The following is a 17,769-nucleotide window of genomic DNA, read 5'->3' on the forward strand; positions in this document are numbered from 1 at the left end:
CCACTTGCTGGAAGCGATTAAGTATTTACGATGATTACGATTTACGTGATGCGTATCTATCGTTTTCATACGTGTGTCGAGGCGGTCTTTATGCCCCCCTCCCCCCCCTGCGGATATTTAATCGATAGTTATTTCCTCGATCGATTCGTTCATCGGTACCTGTTAAAAATTTTCGGCTACGCGACTGCATCCCAATATCGATATGGTATATGGTCGGTTAGCTGCTCGGAGTTAAGCCTTTCGAATCAGTCCTGAGACATCGATTTTAACTGCTTCGTGAATAACCATAAACCACGATCGTGAAAGTAAAACCGGTCTCTGATAGTTTGGAATATGTGTAATATGGCATCGTATAGGAATTTTAATTCGGAGAAAAATTGTGATTTGCAGAAATCGAGACGAGATTGATCAAATTATCATAGTATACAAACTATGATATAATGTATAAACATATATTATAGTTAACTGTAAAGTGAAATTCACAAATTTCCCCTCTTTGACTCTGGATCATTACGTAATCTGGACTGGAACGAGAGATCTCGTACGGTAATAAGAGGGAGGATTTCGGATTGAGAGATGACGCACGGCTCGAAAATTCAAGTTTGCATTATTAAAACGCGACAAGTAAGGTCACGGGCGGAAAGTTTCAGAAAGAGGAGCGTTTCGGTAGCTGGTTCCGGTGGGAGGAAAGCTGATGCGAATCCGCCTGTATCTCGTTTCCGGTATGAGGATAAAAAATACAGGCGAAAAAAGAAACATTTTTAAGCCCATTACGAGGGGTAATTACTCCGGTTATTACATCAAATCTCCCCCGACGATCTGCAGTTATTATAATACGCGCGAATCGCGCAGGGCTCGGAATGCTCGGGTCGTTTTTTTGGCATCATTCCATTCGCGGAGTCACGTGGACGTCGCCGCGACGGATGATCGCGTAACTCAACCAGCTTTAAGATCTTCGGGCAGCCGTTGCGAATTTTCCAAGAAAACTGATTCGCTCGGTTTGTTTTATTGTCTCCCCGCCCGGTAACCGTTTTACATGTTTTATTTATACACGCGCCTTAGGCAAATTCCTGGCCGAGCAGTAAGAGGAGACGGTATTAAATCTTGACCGACTGTGAACGGTGCAAACCGTTGCGGACAACTGCATCCATCCACCTTCGACTATAAATAATATATCCAAAGTCGTTCCCGCGATTACGAGCGAAATTTTTGCAACCTAATGTACGCGGTATTCTAATCAAGGTGCGAAGAAATTCCCGATTCGTGAAATTCGAGTATCGAACGTTTTCCCAAATTTTTTCAAATTTTAAAAAAAAAAAAAAAAAAAAAACTACAACAAAAATTCGAATTATTCCCAATTCGGTAAAATAGCGTGATTGCCGTCGATAAATTACACTTCGTTTTCTCCGATGTTGACAATTTGCCGGAGCGTCTAACATCGGGTGACTCATACAATACTCCGTGTGATAAATATAACTCATTGCCCTCAGTTCGCATGCTCGTTCAAATGACAAGCACTTGGGGGGGGGGGTCTTTGATGTTTCATTTTACGAGTCGGATTGACGAATTTCAAATAATTGAGTTCGCGTTTTCGATATTTCCCCACAGAGTGCGGAGGTTACAACTTGCGAATATTTAAAATTGTTATTAACGCTGCGTGAACTTAGAACTAAAACTTCGTACAAACTACTTTTCAACAACAACTATTTTACCTACCTACGTACTCAGGTTAAGGCGTCTTTGAACACGTTATATTGCTGTATGCTCAGCTGCAACGCGGAAGGCAAACAAAGTTACTCCAGTAAAAATACATACGTACACTGAAATAGAAGCTCTTGTTTTAACAGGCGCGCATGCCGGCGGTGGGGGTTTGCCGAAGGTGATATGTATTATGTTCCCTAATTGGATTGGATCGCTGTAACATTCGTTTCGTTGCTTACTCCGCCGAATGGCCCGAATGGCGGCTAAGTGAGCGGCGAGGTATCATTTTTCCCCCCTAGATTCTCGATAGGAATTCTCAAAAACTGCAGCGAAAAAGAAAAACAGAAACCAATAGTTATCTGCTCAAACGTTGCAAACACAAACTTTTTACTTAGTTGTCGCTAAGAATCCACAAGTTGACTTTTCACCTCCTCAAAATTGCGAGTTGAGACTTTTCTTCGTCCGCCAGAATTAAACATACCCTTTGATCGTGCATCCATCAGCGTGGCCATAAAAAATCCTTGACTCTTCCAGGTTTTCCAGGACCTGAATTCTAGTTTTTCCTAACATTTTCCCAATTCTCCTAAGTTATTAAGAATTGAATCGTTCAGTTTATTATTATAACTCCATGCTCGATTCAAATTCAATTCGCATCAAAGAAAAACATAATGTAAAAAAAAATCAGGTCAAGCCAGTTTGTTTCATCGACGAAAAAACGTAAACTTGTTACCTCAATAAATCATTTCTAAATCCAATGATAGAAAACTGATATTTTCAATTTTGTCCATGACCAGATTAAAAATCCCTTGAGATTTCCAGGTTTTTCAAATTTTCCAGGTGTGCGGCCAACCTGATACATCGATCCCTGACTTCCTTTTTTGTTTTTGTTTTTAACAAACAAATTATATCTTGCTCTACGGAGCCTTCCGTATTCACCCGCAACTTGTCAAATTTAACTCGCAACAATTCGTATAATTATACGTCGGCAGTCGATACATAATCAGCGCGATCCCCGCGAGCAGCACTCGTTGCCAAATTGAATCGCTTGTCCAACGAGTCGTGCGTCCGTCTCCACCGTTGTAAAACTTTCATCGTCGTTCCTCAAAATCCGCGTCTCGTCCGCGATTCGTTCGGCGGACTGAACGTCCCTGCTCCGGCGTGTCAGTGCTACATTTTTTTCACCAAATTTTCACGAACAATCATACCGACCGAGTTATCTCTACCATCTTTCGCCCCCCGTAAAATGGAGACGACGTACCTACGTATAGCCCAACGGTCAAGTGGGATTCAGGCTGCAAAGCTTCGTCGGTTCCAGCAGCCGACGAGGTCTTACGCGTAAAGCCGACGTAGCATATACATTTAACCTATATATATATATAAGCCGTTGGGAAATCTCGTCGTTTCAACAAAGTGGTATACAGAGAATGTGGAAAAAGAAATTTCCTGGATTTTTTGCGATTCGTTCAATCTTTGTACAGTCGCGTCGATTGCCCGATAAGGTAAGTGTACGTGGTTATTGACACGTTCAGACCCAATCATTGACTCTTTTATTTTCCAAAGTTATAAATTTACTGCACAAATTGTGAATTTCTCGATTACCGTAACCAGTTGCCGGAGGGTTAGACGCAACGAATTTATTTTTTGGTAATTTTAGAACCAAGGATCAAACGGACACAACCAAAAAAAGGTCAATGATTGGGAGAGGGTCGATAATTGATACAATCACCCTATCTGTAATTAATTTTCGCTAGAGTAGAGTGGGCTTATTATTTCATCCGTCTGCGGTTTAAAATCGACGGATACGTGATACGGAAAGGAAGAAAACATGCGAAGGGAATGTAAAACAGCAGCGGGAATCCCCCGCGAAACGTGGCGGTGCTGGAGGGTGGGCAAATTGCGGGTTCCGTGGTTAGTACGCGCGCGCAAATGCATCGATCATCCTCCACGGTCTCGAAGAGCGAATCCACCTGCGGAGGAGAATCGCGACCGATGCCGATGTTGCGCGAATACCGGCCGAATCTCGAGTCTCTCCTACCATCGGGGGACATCTCGCGATGATCCAGAGATCATTCCGCCGACCCTGACGACCGGGCGAGTATCTCTGGTAAGACACACTTCGTACCTCTGACCTTCGTCATCGATGATTGCAGGACCGGCGCGAATTAGGTGCCGGTGAAATGGAAAGCTCGTTTCTTCTTCTCGGTGATTGTTGCGAAGGGTGCTTCTTGACACAGGAATGGAAGGAGGCGGGAGAGTTCCGCTGTGTCTGATCCCAGTAATCACTGGTATTTGTTCGTCGTTTGGGAGAAACTTTGTTAGCTTCTGCAGTCGGCAGTGCCGGAACTATTCTGCTAAAAGTATCTTGCCTCTTTACTTTCTTCGTGGGACGGAGGATCGAGGCAAGTATGATACAAGACAAAAACCTCGTCTTCGGAATACCTGTTGTCAGATCTACGAATAGTTTGGGCAACTTTTCGCTTCGTTGATTTATCAACGGACTAACGTCGAATTTGAAACGATCCTTACGTCTGTGCGTCGACGCATCCAACGACAGTGAAAAATCACAGAATTAAGACGATACGAATGAAGTTATGACGGTTTTGAGAATATTGCGGTTGTTATTTCTATTGGAGTTAGTTTTGCGTCGAGTGACAAACATCTTTGTCCGCGAGCAGTTGCCGAGTCAATTAGACCTGTATAATATTCCACGCGAGAATTGTTTTCAGTTTGACTTAAATCAGCTCTCGGAATTGATGTACCGAAAATATACCTATCCTACGTCGGAGGAAGAAAAAGGACAAATATACATACATTGTGTACCTATGTAAAAGTATGTGCATGTGCATGCAGGTACATATATACTCCTTCGACGAGAATCGGCAATTTAGCGAAGGAGATGGCACGCCTCGAGGCGTTAGACGCGTGCGCCAGTAGCCAAAAGGTTTCGCAGATTATCTCTGGCGAACTTGTCCGTTTCTTCCTTCCATCCTAATTACAAAAGTTGAACCGTTTCTCACCGCTCGTCGTGTACACACCGAATTGGAGGTGAAAAAAGAAGAGAAGGAACAAAAAAAAACCTAAAAAAAAAAAGGCGGCGGGAAAATCGTTTAATTAAAAACTTGGCGTGAAAAGAATACAATATATGTCTGTATTTGTGTATAGTGCAATCACATTGTGCATGAGGCGGGGCAGAAATGAGCGTGACTAGAATGAAAAAAAAGGGGGAAAAATAAATAAATAAAAAATAGACGAAGAGAAAGAAATCTTCCGTGTAAGTACAGGTATGTGTATATATATATACATATATATGTATTTGCGTCGGGGAAAACACGTGAAAGCATGAATATCCCCGCCTTGGTAACTCGTAATTACGAATTTACAAGTGGGCGAAGGGTGTGAAAGGGAGAGAAAGGGAAAGGCGAGGTTGTCGAGATGTGTTGGCTCGAGCATTCGCTTGAGCAGTGACACGTAACTAAGATGCAAAGAGGATGCTGCTGCTGCTGCTGCTGCTGCCGCGGCAGTCGGTTGAAAAATACGTGTGGGACTTACGAGGGTGAGGGAAAGCACTTCGACGCGCAATAAAAACGGCGAAAAGTTGCCCTTAAGTGGAGAATCGCGGGGCGAGACGTTGAACAAATCCATTTGATAATTCGGGGATTAGAATGCGGCCGACAAATTGTTCAAAGTGAAAGACCAGCAGAATGAGCAGCTCGCTTATCTTTCGACGATATATTATGTTTGACTTTACCATTCGGTCGACTGCACTGATCGGTGAAATAATAAAAATTTAATTTCCCCAATTCATCAACGTTTTGACCTACTTATACGTGTTTGAAACTTCCCACGATTTCGGTTCGTTATAAAATGGCGGCCAAGATGGAGGTGATTGACCGGACTTTGTTTTGTAGGGATTCTACGTCGCACTTGTTTAGTCTCAATTTTTTTCTCATTTCTAATATATTTTTGCAATTTTTATATGCACGTGAACACTTTTCAGACTCTTGGGTGCCTAAATCGTTGAAATTTCATGCAAAATTGCAATATTTTATTTATTTATATGCTTGTTATAAACAATTGATGTGAAAAACCTCTATTCTGCAAAAAAAAAAAAAAAAAATCGTTTTTTACGTATTCGCCGCATATAGTTTTATAATATATATTTTTTTCAGAATTTTTCGTACAGTCAATTTTCTCAAAAAAAAAATCTATAAATTTTGGAGAATGAATTTTTTTTCTAAATTACGCAAAAAATCGCAAACTTAGCCCGTTACAGTGGCCATGCTGGATCCGCCATTCTGAATTTCTTAACACCGAATTCGGAATCGTAATTAGTGACCCCGAAAACCTATAGATCACCTATGATTTTCTAAACTTGTTTAGTAGAAAAATGTGCCCCTCAATGGATTACCTAAACCATGCATATTCCTATATACTACGTGACAAATGGGTAAGGAAGCGACAGACACCTCGAAAAAAAATTTCAGTCCCCGGATAAAGTTTTTGCAAAACTTCCTTCTACGCGGGGTCAAACAAATTCCGGTCGACTCGATACCCGGTCCTAGTTCATATCTCATACCGTGCGAACGGAAGTTTGAACTACAATTTTGGTCGATAATCGCTGGTGGGATCAGGCCGCCGTTTACCTCGTTGGTTAGAATATCGTTAACCGCAAACTTTCGCTACGGCAATATCGCCTCCGGTTATCCTGTTAGGATTAACGGGGTCCCTCAGGCGTGTTTAAAAGGCACGTGAAAAGTTTTTCCCCCATGTTAGACCCGGATCGGTGTATCGCAGAGTGAAACATAATTGCGGATCGTGCATACAAATCGTTTCGAATTTAATGCTGTATTGGTATTTAATAGTCGTAATGAAGCGGAATCGTGGCTCGGTAACAAAAGTGCAATATTATACAGAGTTGAAGAGAGAATTATATATTTTTAATTTTTTTTTTTTTTTTTTTCCAACATCGATCCATAAATATAACATAATTTTCTGCAGATAATCGCATATTCTTTGCGTGTCAAACTCTTTCAACTACGTTTTCTACGTCGGTGATCGGGACGAAGAAAAAGGTATAAAAGTCGTGCGGCTCGAGGTGCGGAGCAACGGACTCGACCTGCGCTGAATGTGAAACGCGGAGCGATTTCTCTTGCCTGCTAATTAGGTCGCTGTAAAAATCAATTCGCTAGCTAAGCTGCGCTCGGTTGCGGAGGAGAGAACGAAGGAGGAGAAGAAGAAGAAGAAGAAGAAGAAGAAGAAGAAGAAGAAGAAGAAGAAGAAGAAGAATAAAAGGGAGGAGAGGGCGGCCTTTCCGCCACTTATCGGCTCACTTGTCATCCGGTTTTTTATAAGCACTTCAATTTCATTACATACTATTTATTCTTATCGGTGATGTTATTTTTGCCATCGTTCACGTTCGTCGCGCGGCCGATCCCTCGGGGAGCTCTGTAATAACGGCGATAAAGTATGACGGAACGAATTTTGGGTGAAGCGTGGCTGGGTTGCGCAATACGAAGAAAAGGAAGGCGGATGCGACCGATTATAAGGCTGGCACGAGCGGCAAAAACGAGGGCAAATAATATACGGAAGCCTTGGATCTTCAAAATCGTGGCTCGGTAAGCGTTAAAAATAAATCATGACACTCCGGTGACATTCTTTTCTCATTCACACCCCGAGACTTGCTTGCGCCGCAACGCGATCGAAGACCAACAAGAAACGTCTGAAAAATTTCAAATAAAAAACGGGTGTTTGCAACAAGCGTCTCCGCCAACCTGTTGGATATTTAATTAATCGGAGGTAATCGTATCGCGTTGTTCGTCCACGACGTATAAATTTAAAACCAACCGTGCCCGCATCGGAAACTGAGGATGAAATAACATCGATCGGAAAAGCACGGCTTTTACGCTCGATCGACTGCAGGTCCGAAGCCGAATGAGAAATTGACCGAGATTCGTAGGTTCGCCGTTTTTGCGGGACCGGTTATGGAAATCGACGGGAGAAAAGTCGCGAGAGAATTCACCCGAAATACCGCAGAGACGTCCTCCGAAATATCCTTCGGCGCGCTCGTCCTTCCTAAGGATACGCGTCTCTACCCCTCGTCGTAACGCGAAGGGTCAAGGTCGCGAAAACGGTGCGGGGAACCTGGTGGTCCCCCTTCGACTCTCGACGTGACGGTGCATGAATAAGCTAATCTATGCATTACGAGCTGGCCGTGCGTATTGATCTGCCCCCCCCCCCCCCCCCCTCCACCTCCTCCTCCGCCCCCGACGACGCACGCCCTCCGTCGACGCTACCGGCGCCGCCGCCACAACGGGACACTGCGACGACACGACGAACGAAAGTGCTCCCAAAAACCGGTAACGTGCAATTTTGCCCTCTGGTGGAAATAAAAAAAAAAAAAAAAAATAGCCGAGGCATAATTCCTTGCGGCGGCGGCTCTGACAAGAAAAAAAAACAACACATTTTAGCGTTGATATAGTCACTAAAAGAAAATGAGTTGCAGCGGCTAGGAATTTTTGAATGTTCAACTAACACTACTAACAATAAGTTACGGGTTTGGTAGAGCCGAACTCTACTTTACTACTATGTTTGTTAAAAAAAATATTCCGTTGCAGTGAAAACTTTTTGCTTCGAGTATACATTAAGACGAAAAATTTGCTGTTCCAGCGAATAATTTTTGCCGTGTGTGGTAAAATGTCAACAAAAGTCAACTGCTGTTATGTCACAATTGAGAAATTGAAGAAATGTAATTTATTGTCGCGTTTTAAGGTATGAGGAAATTTTTTCTTTTACAATGCTCGGATAAAAAAAGTAAATCAACGAGGGTCGTTTCATTATACTGCAACTGGATAATTATTCGTAAAGTTTGAACGCTGCTACGTCGTCGTGGGTGGGGTGAATAATTCTTCGGGTAACGGGATAATCAGATCTGCCTGCACAGATGGAGGAATCACACGATTTTAACAACCCTGCCAACTTACCAGGGTTGCTAATGAAATGATCTACTAACTTTTTACGTCTCATACTCGTGTCTGAATGACTTGTCGGCGGACTTGATTTATTCCTATTCTCAACGCGGACTGTAATTGCTGCCACCTAAAGAATGACAGACCACCGGCGGGTCGTGCTTCGAATGAGAAAGTTTCTCTTCTTTCCACCCTGAAGAGGTTTCAAGTTATTATACCAGATCAATTTACTTGGTATAAGCAGTTTTCTTTATGTATTATACTCATGTGTACATGTATAGATTAGACCGTATCAAAATATAGACTATTTTTTTTCTCAAAATGCAAGTCGATAATATTGTTCCAAGTGACGAAAAAAGGATGCTGCCCAAGTTTCAGCTCTTAATATTAATATTTAGAAGTACCCTAATGCGATTGTCTATTTCCCATTTGAATGACGGGGGAGAAATTTCTTTTCCAAGCTTTAAAACGTTATACCTCGTCGACGAATTACCGTACTGATAAGACCAGAACGTATTTTTGTGGTGAATCAAACACTCTAGAAAAAAGGTCTCTTGTCATCGTATGATAAATCTGCTCTTTCAAAAGTTATTTTACGTCAAAAGGTAGTTAAGAAAAAAAGTTCTCCTCTCATTTAATGATAAATCTACTCTTAAGGTCTTTAAATAACTTTTGAAAGAGTAGATTCATCATAAAATTAAAAAGAAAGGTCCTCATCAGTACACTAATGCGTTGACGAGTTGTAAAATTCCGAAGTTTAAAACAAATTTTTCCCATGTTATTTAAATCGGAATATAAAATAACGATGAGGCACCTCTAAATATTAATATTAATATTAAGAGCTGAAACTTGGACAGCATTTTTTTTTCGTATATATATATATATGTATGTATATATATGCTTGAAACGGAAGCTGGATTGCTGCAGGATTCGGCTCACGTGAATCATCTTCCGGCCATAATCAAATACGGATAAGCCAAAAACCAATTTCCTACCAGAATTCAATAATACTCTGTTCTGAAAAATTACCGGGAATCACGCCTACATAGGGATTATTCGTGATGGGAATAGCGAACGTTTGGGGTGCAAAAAAAAAAAATCGTGTCTCGCCAGTCTTCTATACCTCGAATCACCTGAAGTATTTCGTCCAATCTTACGGGTAATTTTCAACAATTATTTAACCAATTTTAGGGATGGCTAAAGTAGCGGAGCGTGCAACAATCATATCCACATAATGATAAGAAGTGGCAAACAGATGTTGAGTAACATCGATGCAATGAGCGTAACCTTCGTGGCTCTGACGATAAATGTGTGCGCGTAACGACGTATATCATCGTGTCAAAGACACGCTTGAGAGCGGGGAAGACCTTTAGATAAATTGTAAAATATTCTCGGTTTAATAATAGTAACTAGGTGCATGAATGAACGAATGAAGAATCTTCGAAGTGATGAATGAAACTTCTTCTTTCTGGGCTAATGAATCCTTCTTCTGTTTGAAGAGCGTCTGGCTGGCGTGCGTAATCATTCGCGTAATGCTGGCAAAGCCTTGTGGAACTTTATCTCTTTGAAACAAACAGAGAGGACAGCGTGCGATAAGCTCTGATCTTGAGCGGCGTGTTTTTCTCTTGTTTCTTTTCGTCGTTCCCTGTTTTTAATCAGATTGTGATTCAGTCTGTCAATTTAACGTGAAACGAAGCCGAGAGGCTTGCAAGTCCCGCGCTTGGTTTGTAGGTACACAATTTTTACATCTTCTTTATTCGAAGACTGACAGCCGGCGAAGGGTGGCCGAAAGCGAGGCTGTTTTCATACCCTCGGAGAGTGTCCTGCATCCATTTGTCCGCGTCATTCACGGTAGAGAGCTGACGGTGTTCTTCCTCCTGTCCCTAAACGAATATCGATCAAACCGTGTACCGGCTGTCGACGCGTTTGCCGAAAGAAGATTCGTATTTTTCCTAAAAGACTTGACCAGCTCCGCAGGCTTATCTTTCCAACTCAAGAATCACAATTTACGTATCGATTACGAGGAAACAATTTTGCCCGTTTTGCCGCTTCTACGAAATCTTTCAACGACCCGGGAGCAAATGGAAAAACATACCCGAGCAATAGTCGGGCAAAGATAAAAGTGAAGGAAACGGATGCGGGCCTAATTAGAGTGACTTTCACACGCGGTCGGATTCACAGTCGGTCGTAACGTGACGGTCGTGTGTAAAACCATTCGACTTGGTCGGGGAATAATCAATGCATGACCTACAGACACATTCACCGTGCAAGAATGTCACGGTCGAACGACGACGCCTCTATCCTGGAATGGGAAAAATTCAGGCGCCGTTTTACACTCTCGTAAATCCTCGTTGACACGTCTCTTTCTTTCTTTCTTTCTTTCTTTTTTTTTCCAAATCGCTAACCAAACTAACCATTCTGTGTGAGCAAAGCAGTTGTTTCTGCACTACGATTACATCTCCGTATGTGGTTGGTGGATACGGTACCGGGTAAACTGGATGTGCAGAGACCACAACGTGTTCTCACCCATTGGTGTCTCACTGCTGGTTTAATAGATAGAAAGAGAGAGAGAGAGAGAGTTAGTTTCCGAGTTTCAGTCGCATTCCTTTGTGTTTCGCACCTCCGTTAAATCTGCTATTATACGGTTAGACAGGCGTAATTATGAATTCTTCGCTTTAGCTGTCATCCGAGAACGAACAATACCGAGAGCACAGGAATTCTAAGTGAAAAGGAGATTAGCGTGTGAATTATGTTATATCGTATACACACACACACACACGCGTATCAAATTGATGTTTCAACAGTTTGCGTGTGACGCGTGGCTCGCGTACGCTTTATGGCACCGAACGTGGATGGATCAAGTCGAACGTTCGTGAAACGGCCAAGGTTTGGAGAGATTGCGAGACGTGCATAATGCCACTTCAAAATCTTGCCCATTTCGGGACTACGGTAATCGCTTGGCATTAGATTAGACGGGCAACTGCGACAAGGATATAATTGCTCAACTTTATTTATTCATTTATTCCTTATTATTTGTTGCTCAACATCGTTCAGATCTTGCCTCCGATCCCTTGGTCCGCGATTCAGAACGCTGTTATTAATCAACATCGATTAATGGATGTGATTACGGATACGAGTTTAGTTGAGTTTTTAATATTCCACCAGCTCAAGGAATGCGGCGTAAAAATGATAAATTAATCACATCCAAGGGGAAATAAAACTTTTTAACCTATATTTAGTTTATCAAATTGTGGTTTTCAGACCGCAGCGAACGCGTGGTTTAACAAGTGTTCAAACGGATGTCTTACAACTGGCGTTGACGTTGTCCGACCGTTTGTATCAACTCTCAACTTATGCAGTCTCGACTCGTTATTCCCAAACGAATGATAATTACATCGGACAATTGTTCGCTTCTAGGATGTGAAATTTATCGTGCACAATGCTCAAATAAAAATAAAAAATATAAACTTGGAGAAAAAAATCTCCACTGTTCCCAGCTGACTGTAGCAAAAATTTGCGAGTCTTCGGTTACAAAATAACGATATCCTAAAATAGTATAGGTGCGTTAATCTTCGAGCCTTGTAATATCGTAACGGTTATGGAAACGCGTTTGTGAAAGGTTGAAAAACCATTAAAAGACGAGATTAAGAAGAAGAGAGAGAGAAAGATAGAAATAACGAGTAAACAAACACCGGGATGTGTTTTTAGCGGGAAAGGAAAATACCGGCTGCTGGGAAACTCTCGACTCGGGTGCCTCGGGTTTGTTTGTTCTTTCTTAGAAGATCAACAAAAAAATTTCACCGATCCATATCGCCTGGGCACCACCAACGCTGGCCTTCCACCGGGTGTCTCGATCGGGAAATCGAAGAGTGGACTATGGTCGCGCCAACCGAAGTTGGCCACGGAGCCAAATGAGTTTGTTTGCGACTATTATTACACTCTCAACCGGCTACCGAGTCATGGGTACCCCAAAGGCTGTCGTTCGGAGGCCAGGGCGAACTCCAGGAAAAAAGAAGCGACCGCCTGCTTCCGAGGTGCAGCTTGACGTTCGCCTCTTTAACGATGCAATACCCCGAGGTCAAAGATATTTTCGGCAAGGAAGCGGCAGCCGCGGGCCTCGGTTATATCGCCGTATGGCCGGTGTCACTGGGCAGCAGGCAGTAAGCAGTAACGTCACTCCGACAATTTATGCCCCTATCAAGAGACCCGCGCCACGGCGGTCGTCAATCAGCTTTCTGGATATCCTATCAAGTTCGGACCAGCTGCTCTGGAAAACACTCCGCGCGGCCTTTCGATTCGAACCATGGCAGGCCTTCGTTACCTATCAAATTTCACCCGGCGTTCGCGACCCTTTCCTACAAACGATATTCGCCGCTGCTGGGTACTTTGATACTCGACAAGCCTGAGACGTAGGTACTTACTTCACTGCTCCCGCCGGATGCTCGACTCTTTAATCACGGAGTTGCGCGACTTTCCTAATCCTATTAGATTAATGGTTCGGCAAAATGCAGAGACCCCTGTTCTTTGTCAATCGTACGAATCATAGACGAGAATGGTTTCAAAAATTTTCCGCTCAATTGGTGAACGTCCACGAGTCTTGTTGCGAAGAGGACCGATACGGTAGTATCCTTAAACGCCGTTAAACTACCGTGCAACGGTACCTGACGAAAGTTTCCAACCAATAAAACTGCCAAAGCCTACGTGACATTGTACGCCCTGTTTTCTCTACGGCTCAATTTCGAAACCCACGAACGATTCTTCCGTTTCGTTGAAAGACATCTTGAACCGGTCTCGCAAAGCAGCAAAACTCAAGCTCTCTGCAGCTCTGCTGAGCAATGACTCGTATGCGTATGTAACGAAATTGCTCAATGCTTGATAAATTTCTTTAAACATCCTCGCAACAGCGTCGTCGATGAACTTGCGTACGCGTGTTTACGATTACAGATAGAAAGCAGCAAGACGCGTCGTCGTCGTCGTCGTCGTCGTCGTCGTAACCCGACCGACAGAACCGAATTGTCAGTTTCATTACGAGATATACTTACTCTTCTCGAGTGGCACGCGCTACTGCGGGGAAGTGGGTCAAAGTCGATGGATATCGCAACTCGGCTTACGTTACCTCCGACGTTCCTTGTACACAGACTCTTACGCGGAAGAGACGTGCATCTTTTGACAACGCGATTAACCACCGTCTCCCGAATTTATTAATCGGCGTATTTCTTACGCCGGTCCGTTGCTGCTTTGTTTACGACTCTCGTTCAACTCCTTTAAGGAAGATCGAAACTTCGAGTGTAGAATTTTTATTCACGTCGTAAAATGATTCGCGGATTGACAATGGTTAGCGCCGAGGAAGCCGCGGTCGAAATTGATGCGAGCGTCAGCTGGGCTTAAAAATAATACGATCTAGAACCTGCAGCAAGGAGTGATAGATTTGAGTGTACACGAAAGTGGGTTATTCGGTACTAGGATGATTTGTAAGATCGAACTGACGCTGTCCACCTCCGTTATCGATTACTAATTTGATAATAATAATTCGGTGAAAAATTGAGCTTGGGTAGTGATAATTGAATAACAGCAGCAACGCAGGTTGGATTTACCCGATTCGAAAATTTACATATCTTGAATTAAACCATCTGAGCTCGTACAACGCGCGTCCGTTCTCCGGCATGAATTATTAATTGGTTTCCGTGCAATTAATTTAAGTGACGGTATGAAAATGCAATTTATTAACGAACGAAGAAAAAAAAAGGCGATGGAAAACGAGAAAAAAAAAAAAAAAACTGTATTCACGTAGCCGGCAATAATGGCCCCCATAGAAATTTTCCCGATAATTGACGAGTGAGATTTCCGATCGAAACGTATAACATCACGTCTACGTTAAATCATACTGCACGTGTCTACCGCAGGGTAAACTTTCTTTTGGAAGATCCCGATAAATCTCAACGCATTCTTGCGTAGTCTTCGCGTTTCGAGTTAATATCCTGTACCACCTGCTGCGTACAGTATAACGAGTTATCAGTCCGGATGACACGGACAGGCATATATGTATATTTTTTCTATTACATATTTCGGGTGATTTAAATTAATTATTCTCGTGTGTTGACAGACGTTCGACGGTAAACCGGAATTATCCAGCGATCGATTAGGTGAGTGCAATTATTGATTACTTTATTTTTACGTGCGGAAAGTGAGAGGATGAGATACGAACAAGTAATAAAAAGGGGTGACAATGATGGCTGGCCAATTGTCAGCTAATTAGTTACAATAGGGTATAAATATAGCAGCCTTGTATAAATTTTGTTGGTGCTAAATTTTTTCGTGTCTTTCGGTGAGGCGTGGCGATGGACGATGGCGACCGAAGTGCGGTTTTCAAGCTTCTTTCGTCAATTTGGCCTTTTGACGCATTACGTTAAACGTCGCGGCCGCCGGCCGGTCGAATTGAACAATATGTCTTGAAAATATGCTCGTCCGTTATACCTGTGTATGTACCGTTGCACGCTATTGACTCTTGTAATTATTCTTATTTTCAAAAGCCTACTCCTTGTAAACGACGTTATAGGATTGTGCAATAATAAATTTTTTCCTGATGTTCCGTTACGTTAACGTTGCTAACCTTAGGCTCATTAAGGATAGCTAAGCTAAAATTACAATACAACTTAGAATTGAAAACTGGTCGAGTACTGTTGGCATTAAACAGGTTTTTGAGTGATAAATGACTACCCGAGTCTTGGATTAAATGCCCATAGTCGAAAAATAACATCGCACACAGTTTTTAATAATGTAACATGCAAGAGGCGGCGAATAGTTGTTGGAATATTGCGATCGTATCGTTGGGACTAATTTCGCGTGTGAGAAGTGTTTAAAAAGTATTCAATTATTCACCAACAGGTTAATTTAATATCACTTATTGTATTAAACTTGATAAGAATAAGTGAAAAAAAAAAAGTTTTCAAATTATTTAAAAGAAGATGAGTTTAACGAGTTCCACAGTTGGTGAAAATAAAACCCTACTTGTATAACAGCTGTGCTGCAACGAAATATTTTCAAACAATTACGATATGATGGGGGAAAAAAAATGCAAATGAAAATTGAAGATCCGGCGAAGATAAGAATAATCATTTGCGTATAAAACTTGAGAGCGAAGACACGGTGGTTCCGCAATCGGTATAATCACTTTTGGAGCTCGAGTAAAATATCCTTTTCATTAAAATCACACGTAGGTTTTGATCGAGGTCAGTATTCTCATCGCTTGATTGAGATTACTTTCCACGTAGCCATTAGGAAATTGAGATATCAGCTGATGAGGAATCGACCGACGTTCCAGTTTGACAGGTAAATTGCTATGATGCAGTGTTGGCGATTTTCAGATCAGAAAGAGAGCATTTAGTTGATCGGTAAAGACAGAGTCGGTTCCTCGTTGAGATTGTTCGCCAGAATCTCCTCGCGAACCATCGATAAACGTAACAATGAAAAATTGTAAAATTTTAGCGATGAGTGTTGCATAACATCAACGAGAGGTGGCGACAAACTGAGAGAGAGATCCTACTTCGACGGCAGGGGGGAAAAGAATGAAAGAGCCGAGATTTCGAGGGTAACGTGTGGAACCGGGCTAAGGAATGAAATTTGACAGATGAAAGGGAGCGACGTCGTCGACTTGCGTCCGGTGTCGGGGAAAAGGAGGGTGGATGAGCGAAATGGTGGGAGGGAGGGAGGGATACGAGGGGTGAGGATGACAGAGGGACCTGTAACCCCGAGGGCGAAGGGATCTGCGGTGAATTGGGAGCAGCGTTTAAAGATAAACAATCTACTCATCCACCCGCACGGAGAGCGAGCGAACGAGTAAAAAGTTGGAAGCAAACTGGCGGAGGGTAGGTCGATAGCAATGGCGCCGGCGAGTGGCCAGAAAATCAATCCGTCGCTCTCTCTAGGAGACGGCTCTCTGTGTTTTCGCTTACCCTGCGGACGGTGTTTTCCTTGGCTTTTCCGCGCCCCGTTTTCCGGGGCTGGGGTAAGGGAAGGGGGGGGGGAGGGATGAAAATCGGTAGGTGGTTATCAGAGAGCTCGGGATGCGAGGAGAGTGCAAAAATTTGACCCAATTGGCAAAATGTAGCCTTATCAAACTCTCGGGAAACTTACTTTTAATCACGCGTTCCGTCGTCGACAGCTTCTGGGAATTATTTGACGACATCCTGGCTCGCGGTCGCGGGGGATCGCGCGACACTCACGATCGGTAGGTTGAGATACCGCTGATTTACAATTCTTTTTATTCTTTTCGGTTTCTACGACGATTCCGTGACGATCGCCTCGCCGTGGTTTTTTTTCTCCTCCTTTTTCTCCTTCCTCTTCTTCCTTTTTCCGTTTTCCTTTGGTGGGGGTGGAGGGGAGGGAGGGGAGGGGGAAGTGGGTACGGAATACAATAATAATTACACGTCACACATCAGAGGGCATGAATTATCTCTTCTTCGCGACAATCGACGCGCACCCACGCACTTGTAACAGACGTAATTTTTTTCGTAAAAAGAAATATGCGTTATACTCCGCCAAAGGGATAGCGTACGGATTATCCTTTATTATCGGTTGTCGCTGGTTTATCTATTCGTTTGTTGTGTTTGTTTTATCCTTATTGTTTTTTCGTGGTACGTCGTTTTCTTTTTTTGTTATTTTTTTTTTTTTTTTTCTCTCCTCAGTTTTATTTCACCGTCGTTCCCGTCTCGTTTTTATTTTCTTATTTATTATAATACAATCGCCACGGCCGACACGGACACGGACACGACACACTACACGGCGCGGTAACCAGCAAGCGCGGTGCTAAAATTCTACTACAAGATGTCTGTCTCGGTCACGGCACGCACTGTCGTTCCGCGGCCAAACTACGGCGCAACTTTAGGGCGCAGCTCGGAGGCGCACCGATTATTCGAGGACGAGAGGTTCGCCTATATTCTCTCGTCGACTCGGCTCTTCTCGCCGGCACCAAATACGCAGCTGCGGTTCTCCACCCTGACCAATCGGCATTCCGACGCTTGGCGGCATCTCGCGTCTCAACCACCCACGAACAATATCGCGGAACGACCTCTGGACGACGCTGGCGCAATTCGCCGCCTTTCAT

General features: G+C 43.1%; 1 protein-coding gene across 3 annotated transcripts in view; it reads right to left on the reverse strand.

The window, feature by feature from the left end:
* The window catches only part of LOC124184853 (serine/threonine-protein phosphatase 2B catalytic subunit 2-like), a 108,271-nt gene extending 90,663 nt beyond the window's left edge, over positions 1 to 17,608 (reverse strand). For 2 of the 3 annotated variants that reach the window (XM_046575069.1, XM_046575062.1), the window contains exon 1: positions 16,800 to 17,602. In XM_046575069.1, the coding sequence (XP_046431025.1) occupies positions 16,800 to 16,851 (52 nt within the window). In that variant the 5' untranslated portion in view covers positions 16,852 to 17,602. Of the gene's footprint in view, positions 1 to 16,799 lie in introns of all 3 variants that reach the window. The other variant, XM_046574995.1, reaches the window with a different exon arrangement.
* Between the last annotated feature and the right edge of the window lie 161 nt (positions 17,609 to 17,769).

This window comes from Neodiprion fabricii, chromosome 1, assembly GCF_021155785.1.
Source record: "Neodiprion fabricii isolate iyNeoFabr1 chromosome 1, iyNeoFabr1.1, whole genome shotgun sequence".
NCBI lineage: Eukaryota > Metazoa > Arthropoda > Insecta > Hymenoptera > Diprionidae > Neodiprion > Neodiprion fabricii.